The sequence below is a fragment of the Felis catus genome, chromosome B1 (assembly GCF_018350175.1).
Source record: "Felis catus isolate Fca126 chromosome B1, F.catus_Fca126_mat1.0, whole genome shotgun sequence".
Taxonomy (NCBI): Eukaryota; Metazoa; Chordata; class Mammalia; order Carnivora; family Felidae; genus Felis; species Felis catus.
In genome coordinates this window covers 80,372,926-80,393,956 of record NC_058371.1, presented here as the reverse complement: position 1 = coordinate 80,393,956, position 21,031 = coordinate 80,372,926, and the positions used below count along the sequence as shown (strand labels likewise).

At 37.3% G+C, this 21,031-nt stretch overlaps 1 protein-coding gene across 7 annotated transcripts in view; it reads right to left on the bottom strand.

Annotated features, from left to right (window-relative positions):
- The window catches only part of TTC29 (tetratricopeptide repeat domain 29), a 677,245-nt gene that overhangs the window by 100,907 nt on the left and 555,307 nt on the right, over positions 1–21,031 (bottom strand). For all 7 annotated transcript variants that reach the window (XM_045055789.1, XM_045055787.1, XM_045055788.1 and 4 more), the window contains one exon: positions 10,870–10,961. In XM_045055789.1, coding sequence (XP_044911724.1) covers positions 10,870–10,961 — 92 coding nt within the window. The remainder of the gene's footprint in view (positions 1–10,869; positions 10,962–21,031) is intronic.

The following is a 21,031-nucleotide window of genomic DNA, read 5'->3' as shown; positions in this document are numbered from 1 at the left end:
GGCTCCAGGCTCCAAGCTGTCAGCACAGAGCCCAATGCGGGGCTCGAACCCACAAACCACAAGATCATGACCTGAGTTGAAGTTGGACGCTTAACCGACTAAGCCACCCAGGCCCCTTGTTTTGTCTTTTAACCTTTATATGAGTTTTATCAGTGACTAACTCATTACCTTTACTACATATTTACCTTTACCAGTGAGATTTATACTTTAATATGTTCACTTGTTACTAATTAATGCCTTTTTTTCAGGTTAAAGTAGTCCCTTTAACATTTCTAGTAAAGCCAGTTTATGATAGTGAATTTCTCTAGCTTTTGCTTGTCTGGAAAATTTTTGATCTCTCCTTCAATTCAGAATTATAACCTTGCTGGGTGAAGCATTTTTGGCCGGAACTTTTTCCCTTTCACCACAATTGAATATATTGTTTGCCTCCCTTCTCACCTGCAAAGTTTCTGCTGAAAAATCTACTGGTAGTCTTTTGGGGTTTCTCTTGTTTCTCAAGTTGAAAAAACAACTTGTTTTTCTCTTGCTCCTTTTAAGATTTTCTCTTTAACTTTTGATATTTCAATTATAATGTGTCTTGGTGTGAATTTTTTGCTATCATCTTATTTGAATCTGTCTAGGATTCCTGGATATAGATGTCTGTTTTTTCCCCATGTTAGGTAAGTTTTCAGCAGTTATTTCTTCAAATGAGTTTTCTCCCACTTTATCTCTCTCTCTTCTCCTTTTGGGACTCTTACATTATAACTGTTATTCTGTTTGCTGTTGTCTCCATGGTCTTCTAAGCTATCTTTTACTTTTGAAAATTCTTCCTTCTTTTTGCTGCTCTATTTGGGTGAGTTCTATTGCCCTGTCTTCTAGATCACTTATTCTTTCCTCTGCTTCATCTAGTCTGATGCTGAACCACTCTAGTTTATTTTACACTTCAGTTATTGTATTCTTTGGCCCTGTGACTTTTGTTTCCTCCTGTGCTTTCTTATATTTTCTATCTCTTTGTGAAGTTTCCCAATGTGTTCATCCATTCTTCTTCCAAGTCGTTGAGTGTCTTAATTACCACTGCTTTTAACTCTTTTAATAAGTAAATTACTTATTTCCATTTCACTGAATTTTTTTCTGAGGTTTTATCATGCTCATTCATTTGGATCATAGTCCTCTAGAGGTTTTCTCAGTTTTCTTGAGACTCTGTTTCTATGTACTAGGTGAAACACTACCTCTCTCAGCCTTGAAGGACTGGCCTTGTATAGGAAATGAACCTTGTTGGTCAATGTTGTCCTAACTGAGAGAGATCTCAGTCAGCACCTAGTTTCAGACTTATTGGAAGCCAGACACTCAGGCAGCAGCTTTAGAGTACTCAAATATATATAGTCCTGTGGGGCTATCATTATAAACCCTGCTGGCCTTCAGACCAGATGGCCTGGAGGTGTTCCCTGGTAACAGTAGCAAAACTTGGGGCTTCAGGTAAGTGTATAAGCTCCTTTCCATGAGGCTCCAGTGCCCTGTAGCAAGGCACAAAGGATGGGATGAACAAAGATGCCCCCACCTCCCCCGTGTTTACATTCCCTGAGAGTACCTCTGTGGCCTCTAGGTAGGTGGCAAACTTGAAGTCTGCCCCTCAGCCTCAAGTTCCAGAACAAGTAAGTATGCCTCTTTCCCAGAAAGACTGGGAGTATGTTTCAGTCTTCTGTCTCTGTAGTGCTGTGGATATTAGCCTGCCAAGAACTGTCTCTCTGTTACAGTCCCATGTGTTCCAGAAATGCAGGCCTCTCTCCTCTGGCTGTCAGAGCCAGATGATTGGAGCATCTCCTATGTATGCTGTATGTACCCAACAGTTTTAGCAAAGAAGCAGGAGAGCACAGGGCCAGGGCACACTTGCTGGAGCTATCAAGGTAGAGAGAGAGTGAAAAAATGGCACCTGCCAGTGCCTCTGCTTCGGGAGAGAGTCCCATAGGCCTTTGCCCCTCTAGCATATTCTTTAAGATGAGCAAACTTCACATATAATCTATAAACTTTTCAGACTGCAACTTTTGTGCTGGTCCCTGGGGTAAGTAAGTTGCATTCAAGCTCTTTAAGAGAAGTACTCTAGTTCCCTATAGCTCTTTCGGTTTCCTGGATGTGAGCCTCATTGTTTTTCAAAGCCAGACATTTTGGGGGTTTGTCTCTCCATTGCCAGTCTCAGGGATTGGGGTGCTAATGTGGGGCATGAACTCCTCATCCCTCAGGGAGAATTTGCAGATTTGTGAGATCACTCCTGATTGTGGGTCACCATGCTGTGGGTGGGGTTTTGGTGAGAATGCTTCTCAGCCTCTCCCACCAATCTAGATGTGGCCCTTTTGCCATTTGTTGTAAAGGAGCTGTTCAGCTAGTTTTCAGGTCTTTTTCAGAGGGAATTATTCCATATGTAGCTATAGATTCAGTGTATCTATGGGGGGTTGGTTCAGGACCTTCATATGCCACCATATTGGATGCTCTCCCTCAAGTTGCCTTTAAACACCGACTAAAATTAAACATTTAGTCTACATGCTATTTTTCTATGATCTGTATGGAAATAAACACAGCAGCTCTGAGGAACAACTGCATCATTATCCCATAGTCTTTGATCTATACTAAATATTTAATAAAACTAGTCTTCAAATGTCAAAAAAGAGGGGTGAGTTATATGGTATATGAATTATATCTCAATAAAGCTGTTATATTTTTTAATAAAACCTGTAAAAAGTTTATAAAGGTAAATGGTAGTTTGTTCTTGCAAGTGTCCCTTAGCTGTGAAATCTTGGATGTCATTAAAGTGATCTATAGAAGTGTTACATATATACTGGCAAAATGTTTAAAATGACATATAGTTACTAACAGAGTGCTTAGAATAGACTAGGCCTTCATATATTTTTAAATAAAGGAATGGTTGAAAATTTGAGAAGGGAAACACCTGTGCAGTACTTATAAAAATTAAGCTTCCAGGTAACTTTCAAGAACATCAGTAATTGGATGTTTGGAGTCCATGACTGTCAACTCCTGTCTCCTGGATATTTCCGTAACATCAAGAACATCTTTTTATTTCAGTAATTTTGTTGAGAGACTATCAAATGCCCTAGAATGTGCTAGTTGTTGGGGAATATGGTTCCTGCCCTTAAAGTGTTTCACTGTCAATTTGGAGAGATCAATATAAACATTTGTACATAGAATTAACTGTGATAGGTACTATGAACTGTCTACAGCAGTTTGAAACTTAAAGCACATTTATTTGAATATTTTTATAAGAGTAAGTCTAGTGTTTTGGGGTAAATTTAGTCTTAAAAGGGAGCAAAACAGATTTGGAGACAAATCCAGTGAACACAGTGGTGACCTCAAAGCATCTATATGAATTTGAAAAATTGTAATATGTATTACGTGAAACATCTTTGAATTTTGAACTGCATAAAATGTTTAGCGTGCTTATAGATTCACAGGTCCTCCCATGTTTCTCAGCACAAGTTGGGAGTTGCTGCTGTTAACTGTCTCATATTTTCCTAAATGTTTCTTTCTCCGTAGCATCTAGAACTCTTGACCAATCTCTATTCTCTCACTTTCCCTGTATCTCTCATTTACCCAAATAGCTTACTGACATTGAGATTGTTGACTATCCAAAGTTGGCTGTTTCCAGAGTCCTGGCCCCAGGCATTCATTTCCCCTCCATTAAAATCTTACTATGGGCAATTTCATTTCCTACCACACCATGCCCTAACCCCTATATGCATATGTCTGGCAAATTATATTTCTAGCCCTAATGTTTCCACCCATATTTACAGCTGTCCAAGACCTACCAAGCATGCAAAGGAAGATAATTTCCTCCAAGTGATGTCATCTAATGATAAGGCTAATGGCAATTTTTCGAAAAACTGCTGCATAGTACAGTGGTATAAAGCATTCATAAGTAATTTAATGAGTTTTGTTTCAAAAATCAGGTTACCCATAGAGATTATTTACTGTGTTTTCTAAATGTGACTCTAAATCCTTTTGGCTGTTTCTAGAGATCAAACCCACCTCTAAAACAATGATGTGATGCTATTTTGATGCTATTTTGAATGAAGATATATATATACACACACACACATACACACTCAAGAGAATATACCACAAATTCAGAAAGCATTTCAAAAGAGTATAATTTAAATAGGTAGTGTCAGGATTATAGGTATCAACTTACATAACCTCCTAAGATTTGATGAGGATAACGTTTACTCTCATAGGTAAGCTGTGGTGTGCTTGCAAAAATAAGTTGTATTGTTTCAAAGTCAGTGTGTTATGGTGGATATTAGTAGATCCAGGCTTGAAACCCAGATTGGCCTCTTAGATGAGTAACTTTGATCACATCTGCATTCTTTCTCAGCTTCAGTTTCCTCAATTTTAAAACAGCCATAGGGGCGCGTGGGTGGCTCAGTCGGTTAAGCGTCCGACTTCAGCCAGGTCACGATCTCGCGGTCGTGAGTTCGAGCCCTGCGTCAGGCTCTGGGCTGATGGCTCGGAGCCTGGAGCCTGTTTCCGATTCTGTGTCTCCCTCTCTCTCTGACCCTCCCCCATTCATGCTCTGTTTCTCTCTGTCCCAAAAATAAATAAACATTGAAAAAAAAAATAAAACAGCCATAACTTGTTGCAGATGAAAAATTACATACATGTAATGACAGCCAGTATTATTATTATCTCAGCGAAATAGAAAGCTGTCATATCCACAGCTCTCTGCCTGATATTGTCTACCACCAGCTGAGAAGAAAAGTCAATTTAGCTACGCATTACTTTTCGAAAATCTTCCATTCTGCAATGAATTAAATGCCACAATGTCAACGTACACTCTGCAAGACAGCACATAAGGTTCTGGTGTCTGGCTTTCAGGGGGCAGGGTCAAAGAATTAACACTTTTTTTTTTTTTTTGGCTTCCTTGGGTGCCAGGTACTATCAGGCATTCTTTTTTTCCTTTCTTGTTGGTAAAAGAATGTTCTACATACCAGAAATAGGATGGAATTTCACATTCTTAAAGTTGTGGATGTTGCTGTTTATGATTCTGTTCTCATTTTTTTCATAACACAATCATGAATAATTTTCTTCCACATTTAGGCATAGCTCAATTCTCCAGAAAAATTATGAATTGTTTGAGGAATATTTCAAATTGCAGACATGGAGTAAAGCACCATGAGAGGTGCATTTACTAATTTAAATATTTATTTTGTGGAACAACTAAAATGGTATTGAGAGAGCTGGAGAGTATAAAATTATTAATAAATAAAAAAGTACACTATTTAGAATTTTGAGCAAAACTTGTGGATTTCTAGGACTAAAAATGTTTTATCAAATTGATGTGAACTCTCCAAGCTCTTTCTTGGACTGTAATATTCAACAACAAAAAATTGATGAAATAAGAAAAAAAATAGAGACTTCTTTGCATATCACTTTAAAACCTCAGGGAAAAATTATTATTTTTATTTACTTAAAATGGACTCACTGGAGGTTATTTATGTTCATGTTCCTAAAAGCTGATGTATTTTTGATGGAAGTACATTTTGGATTAGGTTTGGCCTGCTGAGGATTGTTAAATCAACATACACAAACAAAAAACCAAGTTCGGCGAGCAAGAAATACAAAGTAGTATAAACAGAACTATTGCTGGGTGGGTGAGTCCAGTTGTTTCTCTCCCAAAGGAGTGACAGATTTCCCACACATCTAAAATTATCTGGAACTTGCTCTCAACAAATAATGCTAGAGAAAAATTCTTTCTGTTATAAATTATATGCTCCACTCAATGAATGCACAGTGCTACAGCCAGCAAAATTGTTACTCTAGCATCTGAAATATAAACATTATGTATTGCTTACAGGATTTCCAAGTTTCAAAGGTAGCAATAGGTTTAGAAACCAGTCTTTCTTTGGAAGGGAAAGAATAAAATATTTTCTTATAGAAAAGCTACAGATAATTTGTATAAGTTAAAGGACAAGGTTAAAATGTTAGACAAATATTAATTCCAGTTTTCTATAGGCAGTGCACAGGTGCAACTTGAACAGCATATTATATGGTATAATCATTAAATTCATTCAACCAGACCTTAGAGAGTTAAAAACATATATTCTGAGGAACAGGACTCCTCGGTCCAAAGGATGAGAATGAAACAGTGCAGAATATTTGTGTATCAAGGTGATTCCAGTTTCCAACTGGGAAAACAGGACTGTTAACACCCACATCCCCTGACAACTGTCCAATTATGTATATCACACTTGGCCTACTGTTTGCAGTAGAAGTAATCAATAAAGGATGTGGTTGAGTGAACATAGATTTTGGTTGAACCAATGCATGAAAACTTAATCATTTACTCAGAGAGAAGAAATCAAATAGAGCAGAGATGAAACAGCCACTAAGGGGTTTGTTGATTGTGCCACCAAGTTTGTGGGCCACAGATGAAAGTAATAAGGCAAATGGAATCAGTGACAGGAGAAAATGTAAAAAGCTATTCTTAATTTCATGAATTAATAGAAATGTTTTGATGTATTTTTGGGGGGTCATTTTTAGGAAATTTCGCATCAAAGCCTGGATGTTCCATTTTAAAGAATATATGAAAATTACTAGGGCATGTCATTTCTCTCAAGCAAAAAGAAATTAATTTCCAGCTATAACAGAAAGGTAATTTTCACACTTGAAACTTTGTACTGATTGATTGAAAGATCTCCACTGTGGAAAGTTTCCTAGGAAATAATTTAACCCGAGTTTGCAAGAAAATTCACAACGAGTATGGAATAAACCCAGAGGTAGGCTAGTTGTGACCAATATGTCTTGAATAATTCTCATTTTTGTGATTTTCTTCCCCCTGGATTCTTTTCAAAAGTCACCCTGATTATTTGGAGAGTGTGGCATTTCAGTAAAATGGGTTATTTCAGTAAATGAGGCAAAAAAATGCCGTAAAGAAAATTGAGGAATTTTGCTCTCTGTATTTACTCAAATTGTCTGTGTAATAATAATATTTACTTGGTAATTTCTCAACTCATTCTCTCTTTGTTTTACGGACCATAATTCTGGCTTTTATAGCTGTGTCATATACAATTGTTATCATTTTAGAATATCAACCCCCCCTTTTCTTCTAGTATTCCAAGTGTTGGGGGGGGGGAAGGCATTGTAATGCTTATTTTCTGTTATGCCCCTTAACCCCCTGTGCAATTAATATTATTCAGAACAACAGCAAAAATAACACATCCTGTTCACTATTAAAACCTTCCTCAATAACTCTAATGGCATGGCTGGGTCCAGCATTACCAAATGGACAATTCTGTATTACCAAGTCCTTAGTCTTGAGGGAACATGGTGTGTTTTTCAATCGAAGGCTCAGAATAAATTCTTATAAGCATTTTAGAAGCTTCTAGCCTTAAAGATTATTCACCTTTCATGCACGCTCAGCTGATAGCCTTAGACATACACTTACGCTAGTCATGGCTATCCTCTTCCATTTCCTTAAGAGATAAAATATATTTATAGAGATAGGGCTACCATTAGTGAAACTTGTGCAATTGTACAGGTTCGGAAAAAGATTTAGAGAAGATGTGAAGCTCATATGCAGCTTGATTTATTTTTCTGCCACCACTACCATAATTTCCTCTATTTTGGTTGTTCTTCATTTCTTGCATGTTGCTGCTAATCTGAGGGCAGTTTGTGACTATGAAAGAGATAGATGTGTGTGTGTGTGTGTGTGTGTGTGTGTGTGTGTGTGTGTATCAAAGAACACTGAGCCCTTAAAGAGAATTTTTTTTAAATGACCACAATATCTGTATCAATGCATTTTTAGTAATCAGTGGACTTGATGTAATAAGCCTTCTTAGATATCTAGGATATGCTGTCCACCTGAAGAGGACTTTTGCTTTTGAAACATCTGTGTCTTTCTTGAGTTATTTTACATAAATGGTAAAAGAATATGCTGAGGCTTCTACTCCCCTGAGCGCCACTCCATAACTACCAGCAATATGGCAAAATGGCAGATGTGGATTGGAAAACTTACGGTGTCCCTGCAGTACTTCTTCCCTACGGCCCCAGAAGAAGCATCTCCTGTACTCTTTTGTGTATTGCATAACATGATAAAACTAAGAACCCATGTCTACCATAGAAATCATTGATGGCTTCATTGTTACTTAGTAGTAGATGGGAATTTTTTTAAGTGGAATTTGTTTCATTTGGTATGAAAGTGAGGTGGGGATCAATCTTCCTGCCTATTGTATGCTTGCCCCAAGGCAGGTTCTTAGACTGTTAGACTGTTGGAATAGAATTGTCCCCATTCCTACCAAAAACACACCCTACTTTATGGGCTATCAAAATAGCTGTATCCTGTTCCGCATCTAAACCCCAAATAACACTTAAGCAGCCAAATTAAAACATTAAATTGTCTGTCTGTTGTTGTTGTTGCCATTATTTACCAGATAATTGTTCAACTCTCCCCCTTGCTTTTACTATATGGACCAGGAATTCAAATCGTTGACCAGAGACTAAAATATTCCAAGCAAGGTGTCTGTTTTTTACAGGTGAGAATTATTTTAAGGTAACCTCATGTCTCCAGAAGTTTAAAAAATAAAGACTATCAGTAACCAAAGGACAACATTTATGACATAGGAAGTACTCAATATCTGTTTATAAAAGGAAATGTTTTCCCCTGGAGTTTTATCTTTTTAGTTATGTTCGAACACATGTCATTTTATAAGAATTATTTTATAAACATGTTAAGGGATGCATTTATTTAACTGTACAGGCTTAGAGCAGGTCTGCTACTACAAAGCAAGACAAAAACTTCAGCCATTTTCTACTGATTCTGGGCAGTATTAACAGCAGAGTCAAGTAGAGAAAAACCTTGGATTGAGAGTAACTTGTTCTGTGAGTGTTCCGCAGGACGAGCAAACATTTCTAATAAATTTTAACTTGATAAATGAGTTATGTCTTGCAATATGAGTAGTACCTGATGCTGGATATCACATGATTACAAATGAGGCATTGGTTCTTGAAATTCACTCTGATATACAAGTGGTTTGGATTACAAGCATGTCTCCAGAATGAATAATGTTCGCAAACCAAGCATAATTTTTATTGTAATTTTAATAATCAAAATGAACTGCACCAAAAGGCACAGAGTTGGTGTGTTACAAAGAGACATTAAACTGAAAACTTGTAAATGTCTTCTTTGTGTTCAAACCCCTACTTTTTTCCAGGTGTTATGTGGAAAGTAAAAATTTAAGGGATAGTTGGGTTGGTTTTCCATGGACTAGTTACTGATCTCTACTTGGAAGAACCACAACACTCATGGGTTGCTTGCTTTACTCATGGCTGGCCCTGCTTTCTTAGAGTAAATATCCTTATTTTCCTTATAAATATGTCTGTATCCTTAACCATTTATGCAGTAATGACTGTACTGCATTTTATTTGGTATTTTGTAGTATACGTTTCATTTCATTGGCATTGGTATTTTAATATTCAATTAGTTTATTTAATAATTAATGATTACTATATTGGCAATGGTAATTATATAATGAAGATGTACTTTTAGTTCATTAGGCATTTAATCTTAAAATTTTTTTTTTACATTTATTCATTTTTGAGAGACAGAGAGAGACACAGCATAAGTGGGGGAGGGGCAGAGAGACAGGGAGACACAGAATCTGAAGCAGGCTCCAGGCTCTGAGCTATCAGTGCAGAGCCTGATGTGGGGCTCAAACTCACAAACCGCGAGATCATGACCTGAGCCGAAGTTGGACGCTCAACCGACTAAGCCACCCAGGCGCCCCAGGCATTTAATCTTTTAAATGCCTTTTTAAAAAATGTTTATTTTAAGAAAGAGAGAGAGAGAGAGGAGAGAGGAGGGAGAGAATGCCTGTGTAAGCAGGGGAGGGGCAGAGAGAGAGGGAGGGAGAGAATCCCAAGCAGGCTGTCAGCGCAGAGCCCAACATGGTGCTTGATCCTGCAAACTGTGAGATCATTACCTAAGCCAAAATCAAGAATTGGACACTCAGCCAACTGAGCCACCCAGGCACCCCTTAAATGCCTCTTAAATAACAATTTTATCTTTTAAAACACTACCTTGTATGTGTTTGCAGCGGAAATATAGAAATTAGAACTTGACACAATCTATAACTCTTCTTTTTCTTCTTCGTCTTACTGCTACTACTACCATTATTAAAAAGCTAGACACTGGGTATAAGATCACATACCCAAAACCACGGTCTTAATTTTAATAACTGTTCTTATTCTTATTCTATCTTGAATTAAATCATGTTAGAACATAGTGCAATAATTAAATGGAGTACACAACAATAACAATAAAATGAGTGAAGGGCAAATCATGTGCTTTCCATGGAAAAATTTGTATCAGAAGTTGTTCAGGTATACTTTCATTAAAATTTCTGTTTTAAATGAGATATTGGGAATATTGTTTTTGCATTCTGGTGTTTACCTGGATATGGATGCTCAAAGACAGATGTCTTAATGGAAGAAGCAAGATTGAAACATAAATGAAAACTTTCCTCAAAGAAGAGATCTCGAAAGGTTAGGGTGAGCCAAGTTACTGAAGCGTACTATATATTTCTGCGTTCTCTGCTTTTTTAACCTGAGATGTGACCTGATTTTTCCCTTTCATTCAAGGTCGTCACTAAACTCACAGAAAATCAAAAATAAAATAGTACAAAGGAGGAATAGACAAAGGAGAGTTTAGGTGCATATTTTAAGATACCACATTGGTTTAAAATAACTTACGATGAAAGGGTCACTTAAGAAGGGCACTGCTTAAAATTTAAGCAGGCAGTAATGGAAAGCGACAGACCTCAAACAATTTAAGTCTTTCACAGCTGAGTGAATTCACAGTGACAGCAAGACAAGGATGTGCTAACTTACCTCTGCAGGACCTTGGCTATTGCTTCATAGGCTCTCCCCAGGCTGAGATCATCTTCCAGGTCTATGGAGATTTTACTGTAAGTGTTAAGGACCTATCAGGAAAAGAAATACGTATTAAACATACAGCATGGCCAGATTCACTGATGTTTTCATTTCATAACAGAAAAGATTAAAATTAATAGCTGTTTTTAATGTCTCCATAAAATATTTTTTTGTGTATTAAAAATTCATGTTGGTTTGGTTTATTTTTATCCATAGTATAACTTGTTTCACAGCAAACTCTTTAAGCCATGACAGTGAGGTCTTACTTTTATAAAAATAATTCTTTTCCTGCACAATCCAAAATTTTCCAATTTATATAACTTAGGTGTGAATAAATAATTGAATGGTTTACAACATTATTTTAAAATATGGTACTATTATCTAAGGTAATGTAAGGCAGATTACAATATTCTACTGTGGTAGCTTAACTATCACGTTCTTTCTATAAATAGCGGTTTTGTAAAGTGTGAATTTAGGTGCTAAGCAATTTCTAAATCTATCATTTTATTAGATGCATATCTCACAGTTTGTACATGTAGTCAGTATACACTAAAAATATTTCTTAAAAATGTACTTCATTACCAACAATCTCTTCAATAATCAAAAGATTATGGCTGCTATAGCCAAACATATGATCTTAATTTAATTTAACACTGACATCAACTTTATGGTATAATTTTCCTTTTTATTCTTTTTCTCTCAATGACCAGAAGGAGGAAAATATGTAAAACAAAATTCCTATTCTTTCTTCTTCCTTCATTGTTACTTGACCTAACCTATTACACACATGAGGACACAGGAAATCTCCAAAGGCCTCTATGGAAATCCTTTTTGCACATTTTCTAAGACAGAATTAGTGAAAGTCATTTGACAGCATTTGGAGAGAGAGGCAGGGTGAGGGAGGACATAAATACGTGCTTTATGCTACTGCCCGAATTAGGCAGCTTTGAAGATTTAAGTATTAGAGGCAGTGTTGACATTTGACTTTACTTTCTTAAAGTTAACATTTGGGAAATAATTTCAACGAGGCCATTACGATACCACATAACATCTGTTTGTGTGTGAGTGTGTGTGTGTGTGTGTGTGTGTGTGTGTGTGTGGTTTGCAAGTGACTGCTTGACGTAACACTGACATTAAAACTTACTGATACATATTGACCCAGTGTTTTAAACCTACAAAGTTAAAATTTTTGATTCTTATTTTTAAGCTTATTAATATGCTTTGTATAAACCCAAGGATATTATTTCCACTTTGTCTTGCATACCTGACAATACCTACATTAAATCTGATACGATTTGACATAGACCTTTCTGAGTTAAGGGGCAGAACTCATGAATTTTGTAAATTTATAAGAGACCTTATTGAATCCAAATATCAAAATATTTAGGAAGAGACCTTCTAGTGTCTTTTTTTGGTTGATACATTTTTATATATGACATTTTAGAACTTTACGATTGAATATTATTAGATTTCTTGCCAAAAACAACTTGTTTATTCACCAAATATCGTTACTGTGTACCAGGTGCTATGTTAGACCCCAAGAAATCTTAGTTAGAAGGCAACATGCTTGCAGCCCTGAAGGCGTTTACAGTCTTATGGCACAGAAGTTTGGGTTGATACGCTGTGTAAATTAGCAATGACTGAAGGCAGGGTTCCCCAGGGCTTACACCATGCTTCTACTGCACACTCTCCCATGCCCCTGGTCACCTGGAGCAGCACAGTAAGTCCCACAGGCGCCCATTACCTTGAGGATGTGACTCTACCCTCTGGATAGGAGGGTAGGTGTTCAAGAAATGATAGGTAAATATTTCAGTGCTGGTGACACTTTAATTTGTGGCTTGAGAGAGTTCATACATCAGCTCAAACACTTTACCTAAAAACAGGAAACACATAGGCAGTAGGAAGCACATAGTTCACTATTGGCCCAGTAGGGAAACAATGAATGACATGAAGTCCAAACTGAAGACCTAGAATGTGCCATAGAGGAGCCCATCTAAATCAGGCAGGACCTCTGCTCCTCAGGAATGTGAACTCTAGGGGGAGACAGTAAATGCAGACAGGTGGATGGATGGCAAGAACACAAGGCAAAACTCAGCACATTGGGGAATCATATAGTTAAATCTAAGGGGTATAGGAAGGACATTGTTAAAGAGGAAAAACTCATAAAAGTGGAAAAATAACATGAGATTAAATATTGTGCTGAAAATAAAGACGTTTTACATTGATCTTCTGGTAAGCTACGTTACCTGCTTTTTAATTAACGTAGGCAAGGTATAATTTACAAGTGAATAAACATTAATCAATTCAAATCCCTAGGCAAATAGTGGAGTCTTTTTTTTTTTTACAAAGAATAATACTTCAGTACTTCAAGTGAGAAAATACAGTGTGCAAATCTGAGAGATCAACTGTACTTGGTTGAATATCCCTTTGGCACACAATATGCTGGAAATGAATCCAGATTAAGTTCTATCATCACAAATCGAAGAGGAGAGAATAAAGACTCTCAGATGCAAACTCTTTTGATGAACTGAAAATTCATCATGTATCTTTAAACTTTATTCACAATGAACTTAATCAACCTTTGTCAAAAGACAAAGGAAACATGATTAAGCACACTACTAGATAAATTCCAATGAACACCAAACTGTGTAGGATTACAAGGTTGTCAAAGTTAGAAAAATCAGTTCATATACCACACAAAAATCGAGCACTACATAGGTACCTAAATGGTTCCAATAATTTCAGTGAATAATGGAGATGAAGCTTTGAAAACTATTTCACTTCAAGTTTTAAAGGCAACGGGCCTCATCTTCCCACTAGAATAAAATTGATTTACTTGAAAAGGCATTTTCAAATAAAATCCCAAGTTCTTAAAATGAGATAATTTGTATTGGTCACCTAAAAACAAAACTAGTAGAATACTTAGCATAAAAAATGAGAATGTGCAAAAGAAGCATGCTGGCAATATGCTACAAATTCTTTGAAGAATTGTTACTGTAAGATAAAATTTTAAGGGTCATTAATTTCTCTTGCTGCAATATCCTTCGAGGGAACACTGGACTTAAGTCAAGATTGTCACCTGTCAACAAAGTGAATGGGAGACAGTGAGAGAGAGGCAGAGAGAGAGAGAGAGAGAGAGAGAGATTGAGAAAAAAGCATAGAAAAGTAGCCTTGTCCTCCCAGATTATAAGAATATATTTTGTGCCTGAGCTTTGGTACTTTTCAGGGCAGATACATAAGAAGTCATTATTAGGTCTATTAATATCAAACACCCAATTGTTCTATATAACCTTTAAATGTTTAGGATTTCCAGTTATGAGGGTGCTTGGAACAAAAGAAAATGATCTATTTTATATTGACCGCCACTTCTTGTCTTCTTCTATTTTCTCATTCCACATCTCTCTGCAATTCCTCTTTTACAGTCCCCTTATCTTAGACAACATTAAAACAGAAAGAACTTCCAGCAATAATGGCCCTTATATTTGTTTTCACAGCCAAAGCCTGCTTTAAACCACACTTCTGGCCTAACTCTCCCAAATTAGATGGAATCATCTCCCTGCTCTTTGGCCCAGCCAGCTGTTATAAGAAAACACTGTTCCAGTTAATTTGTTTTAAAACCTTTATATATTTTTAAATGATTGTAGATTCACATGCAATTATAAGAAATAATACAGAGCACTCTCATATATCCTTCACCGTCTTTCCCCAATGGCAACATCTCACTTAACTACAGTACGGTCTCACACCAGGAAATTGATGTTGATAAAATTCATCCACTTTTTTCAGATTTCACAAGTTTTACTTGCACTCCCGTGTGTGTGTGTGTGTGTGTGTGTGTGTGTGTGTGTGTTTGCATGTGGGTGTTAATTTTAGGCCATTTTATCACATGCATCTATCCATGTAATAAACACCACTATAGCTAAGATACAGAAAAGTTCTGTTGCTACGATGATCTCTCACGTTACCCTTTCATTTTTAGTATGTTTGCTGCTTGGAAGAGAAAAGAGAAGTGGAGAAAAAATTATTTTTTCTTTTTTGGTTGGGTAAAAGAAAGATCTGCCTTAGGAAAAATTCTGAAATAACTTCGCAGCTGATCTGCTCCCTTTTGGCACACCTCCCTTAACCTTGTGTGTATTTCACCAGGGAAATTTCCTCAGCTAAGTGATAGAAGGACAGTAGTTGATTAAACTAGTTCATACTTAGGCGTGAATGACTGCCAGAAGAAGTTGTAGTTTTTTTTCAAAAAATTTTTTAATGTTTATTTATTTTACAGAGCGGGGGGGGGGGTGGCTAAGGGTAGAGAGAGACAGAGTGTGAGTGGGGGAGGGGAGAGAGAAAGCTGGGGAGGGGCAGAGAGAGAGGGAGACAGAATCTGAAGCAGGCGCCATGCTGTGAGCTGTCAGCACAGAGCCTAACAGGGGGCTCAAACTCACACCATAAGATCATGACATGAGCTGAAGTTGGATGCTGAACCAACTGAGCTACCCAGGTGCCCCAAAGTTGTAGTTTTAAAAAGAGGATGCTTGGGGCGCCTGGGTGGCTCAGTCAATTAAGCGACCGACTTCGGCTCAGGTCATGATCTCACAGTTCGTGAGTTCAAGCCCCGAGTCGGGCTCTGTGCTGACAGCTCAGAGCCTGGAGCCTGCTTCGGATTCTGTGTCTCCCTCTGTCTCTGCCCCTCCCCTGTTCATGCTCTGTCTCTCTCTGTCTCAAAAATAAATAAAAAACATTAAAATATATATATATAAAAAAATAGAAAGAGGATGCTTGCTAGCCCCAAGTCACTTCTTCTGAGTGGAGTTTTATGTGGTCTAACGAAGTGAAATGAAACAATTCAGATAGTGTGTGGCAGGATAATTGGGGACAAAGGTTATAAAACGAAAAAGAAAGGCCAGCCTTCTATTGAAATTCAGCCTTATGATATGATCCCTTAAGCAGGTACTGATTTTTATAACCTCTTTTTTGGGGTCTACTTCTATACCTCAGGTTTTCTAGAAGCCTCACACACTTGCCCACAATCTCTTTATCAAAGTAGTATGGAAGAGATGAAAAAAAGGTAGAGGGAAATGTGCAGCAGCAGATGTGAAAATCAGGTGTTCCTAAGTCATTGATACCTGAAAAGGTAACTCCCTCTCATTATCGCTTTCCTCATAATGCTCAACCTTCAGAACCAATATATTATGCGAAGTAATCTTCCAGTACATTCCATCAGATCATTAGATGTGACTGCAAGATAAAACGATATATATATTTTTTATGTACATAGGGTATATTACATATCTACATGTGTAATATAGATATATCCTTGCTCTTAAAGACCTTACTAAGGCAATAAGACTTATAGACATTGATATTACATAGTGCTGTAAGTCTGTATAAAAGGCTAAAAATGTAGTTCAAAGACATTAATTCATTAAACAAATACTGAGTGTCTTCCATGGGTCAAGTCTTTTTTTAGGTGCTAGGCATAGAGCAACAAATAATACAAAATCCCTGCCCCCGTGCAGTCTATACTGTGTCTAGGAGATGGGGCAAAAATCTGTAATAAAATAAATAAGTGAACGAATTTCAGATAGTGTAGGAGCAATGAAGAACTGGGAAAGGCTTCCTTTAGGAAGAGAAATTCAATCTGCATTTTAAGGGAATGATGGGATTGGGTCAGTGGGGAGGAGGGCAGCTTGAACAAAGGTTTGGGGAAGAGAATGAGTGATACAATGAGGAAAAAGCTTTACCAGAGTACACAGAAGTAGCAATGTCCAATAAAAAGTCTGCTTTAAGGCTCATGCATAGAATGTTTTGTCTGATAACATGGACTAAATAATCATAGTTTTAATTGATGGTATGAAGTGATAAACTTTCAAGTTGCAATTTATCTTTTTGATTACAAAGAGAAATCTGATTGTTGCTTTGAAGGTAAGGTGTGTTATTCACTTTCATTCTTTATTCTACATGCACATAAATGTAGTCTTTTGCAAGACTTTTTTTATTCATAGTTTTTGTCTTTCTGTTTTCTAGGCTGCTCAATGTGTTTGGTTAAAATACGTCACATCCAACATGCTGCAGGTCCTGCCTTGCTTCCTATTATGCAAGTTTTCAAAAAAATTAATGCATAGTTGTTCCTGTGTCTAGGGAAAGGAGAGGAAATATTCTTCTTTTCTCCCTCTGGCATAGCACTGAGCATGCACCACTCAAACTAATATAGACAGTGACATGAAGTTAAAATGGGCCCCCATGCTCTGGTTGGTGACCCATTGTTACTGTAAGAAAACAACTCATGGAAACCACCCCATAAAGTAAGTTCTAACATCTAGTCCATTTGAGATGGAAATTTTGTAATTTTGCAAAAGTTTCAAGGAGGTATAATCCTTTTACTTCACATTTTTGGTTTTTTTTTTTCTATATACATTTCTTTTTTCACTTACCAACCGCCCCTACTGCTCTCTTCCTTAGTTAATTCAATATTTGAAATCAGTAGGGACTCCTCCTCGGAGGGCATAGACTAGGCTTTGGAGGAGCCTTATGGGATAATTAATCAAATCTCCCTCTGGGTGTTCACATTATCTTCAAATAGCATAGGCTCTCAAGTCACACAGGTCTACTACTGAGCTGATTGACATGTGTCAAGTCACTTAGTCTCTCTGAGCCTATTTCCTCAGGTATAAAATGGAAATGAATAAAGTCTACCTTGAAGGGATGTTATAAAGTTCCAATAAGATGAGGTATTAATAATAATACCTACTAAAGATTTGAATAAAGCAACTGTTTAATTTCCCCAAATACTTATCTTACTTACCTAAAGTGGTTTTCAAATGGGGGTGATTTTACCCCCTAGGGGATATTTGGCGGTGTGTGGAGATATGTGATGTAGTCGTAATTGGGAAGGTTGCTACTGTCATCTAGTGAGAAGAAGCCAAGGATACTGCTAGATACCCTGCAAGTGCACATGGAAGCCACCTCCCACCCCCGCCCCGACGAAGAATTATGCAGCCAAAATGTGAACAGTGATGATGTTAAGGAATCCTGATTTAGCCTTCACCTCAACCATTCTCATGATTGGAAACCATCTCCTTGTGAAGCTGGCCACTCTGTCATTGAAGAGGTAAGTGAGACAACTATTGGTTAAATTCAGCAAAATCTGTAACTTCTACCTGCTCATGATGGTTGTGTTTTGTGAGACAACACAAAATAAGCCCATCCCTCTTCCATGTGATGTTGCTGAAAGACAGCTGTTTGCCCTCTTAAAAGCCTCCAAACATATAGAGTCATCCAGGAGACTCTGAAATGAATGAGAATGTAACCCCAACAGTTTAGCCACATTGGAACGTTTCCTTCTTAGTTTTGTTTGAGTTCTAGAAGAGTTTAAATAAACCCACCTGGACCAAAAAGTTCTGTGAAACAGCAAAGAGGCATCCATCAGGTTTGTTTGTAGAGAAGTTATGGTCTATTACCTAGGGTGGATTTTTTACCTCTTCTCCTTGCCCACTATAAAGATAGTACAGCTAATATTTTCTTATACATCTCCTATACAAACCCAAAATTGTGCCATTTCGTAACAAAAGTTTGGCTCTGTGCTCAACAGAGTGCACTACTTTGAGGAGAAAAAGGCAATGATGCAGGTTTACTCTTGTGCAATAAGAAATATAGAAATAAAAAATCAAGTTTGCCATCTTGAGCTTGAAATCAACGTCAAATCTTATCGGAAATACATTTATTCTGATTTCTGGCAATCTAACCCCCTTTAGCCATTTCACAGTTGGTGAGCAGAAAGGATGTTTCTGCCTCATTTACAGTGTCTGAACATGATTCAGACAATCAACTGCAACATTAGTCAAAGAAATCAGTGGCTAATGAATTCTGACAAGCACTGCAGTAACAGGCTGAGGACCAGACTGGACCATAACAACATTCAGAGTACTTTACTGGAGCCAGCAATCAGAGATGGCAAAAGACGGTTAAAAATGGGGGTGAACAGAACTGGTCTCATATCACTTAAAGGCTCTTACACATTTTTTTGCAAAGTCATAGTATCTGACATGTAGTAGATATAGTAATCGTTTCCTACAAATATGTTATATTGAATGAACACTGAGGACAAGGACAAGTGAGTCGGCATCTCTGTAAACTATAACACATAAAAGTAGTTAAATATTTTGTATTCTGCTGACACTATATTAAGTTAGGAACAGTCTAGCCTTACTATTTATACTGACCATTTAGAGTATGTACTCTCTCTTCCTGAAATGCATTACTCACAATTTAGAGTAACTGTCACACATGGTTTACACTGCCCAACATGCAATATGAAGGCTACATGGTCTAGTGCAGAAAGGTCTGAATGTTAAAAGGTATGAGTTCTAGTTTCTCTTCTGCCATTAGCTCAGTGTGTGACTTTGGACAGGTCACTTGGTTACCTTGAGCATCAGTATCTAAGTCTGGAAGATAATGGGGTGGGACCAAACGATCTAAAATTCTCTCTTCCAAAAATATTAATTGGAGTTCAGAACTCTACATTGATATATTTAGTAATTTAAGATAGGCTCTGATTGTTTTCAAATATTTATCCTTGGCTTTAAAATCCCTGATAAATTTATTTTATTTTATTTTTTTTTAATTTTTTAAAAGAAACAAAATGATGAGTCCTTTCATTCAATTGAAATGTTACAGCAAGGAGAGCTGAATCTATAATGTTTGGGGTTCATATTAAATAGCCATTGTCATAAATGCAATAATCAGCACTCTTCAAAAATAGCCAATTATTTTACCACCTAAAATTTTAAAGACTTATGAAAACTCAAGGTTATCCTTAAGTTATGTAAACTAAATTAGAATTCTTAGTTAATCTCTCACATGCTAGGAGTTCACATTGCATTTGCAAATGCTTGGTTCTGGCTCAGGTCATTGCTTGCAGTTCATGAGTTCAAGCCCTGTACTGGGCTCTGTGCTGGCAGTGCAGAACCTGCATGGGATTCTCTCTCTCCCTCTCTCTCTACCTCCCCCCGCCCCGGCTCATGCACATATTCTCTCTCTCAAAATAAACAAACTTTAAAATAAAATAAAATAAAATAATAAAAAATAAAAATTTTCTGAATCATAAATTGGAACATATTGTTCAAAACTGCCATTTCTTTAAAAAATTTTTTTTAATGTTTATGTTTTGAGAGAGAGAGAGAGAGAGAGAGAGAGAGACAGAGTGTGAGTGGGGGAGGGGCAGAGAGAGAGAGGGAGACACAGAATCCGAAGCAGGCTCTAGGCTCTGAGCTGTCAGAACAGAGCCTGGGCGGGGCTAGAACTCACGAACTGAGAAGTCATGATCTGAGCCAAAGTTGGACGCTTAATCAACTAAGCCACCCAGGCACCCCAAAACTACCATTTCTAAATCAGTCTTTATAGTTTAGTACTATTTTAATGACAGACATATTTATGAAGAATTTTAATTCCAATTCTCAATTATTTTCTATGATGTAAATCAGCATAAAAATATTTATCCTGTACAACCCAATCATAATGTGAGTTATATTTATAGTTCCTTCAAAAAAAATTTTCCCTGCCCTCAATTTCTTGCTAGGAAAATCCACTAGAGGCTTTGTTTCATATTTTGCCAGAGGGCCCTTGAAGAAAGGCAGTCCAGAAATCTATGAGGTGGCCGGACATAAAAAGTTCTACTTGGTGGAAGACTATAGTGATTAGTTAGCTCCATCTTAGGAAATGCAGACCCACTGAGCAGCTGGTAATGGCAGAAGTGAGGAGGTGCTCCAAGATAAATGAACATCAAGAGAGTGGTTGGATTATGCCAATAGAGCGAATCCAACTGACCGCTGCTGCTAAGGGGATAATAAGAAAACTCAGCCCCTTTTGACCGGAGTCCTCTGGTTCCCAAGAATCTTTCAGTCTATGAACTGCAACTGTCTGCTCATCCCAAGTATTCATGGGATAGGATGCATGTACCTATCAGGAATCTTTACAATCGCTTCCCTTACTTGAGGTAATCTGAATGACTCTCTTTCTTGTACCTGCAAAATAAAACTGAGAAACACCGCGAGATAAAAGGGCTCTCTTGAGCTAATGTGGCAAATGAATAACTTCAAGGCCTTCCCCTGTCCATGTTTACCAGTGAGAGACA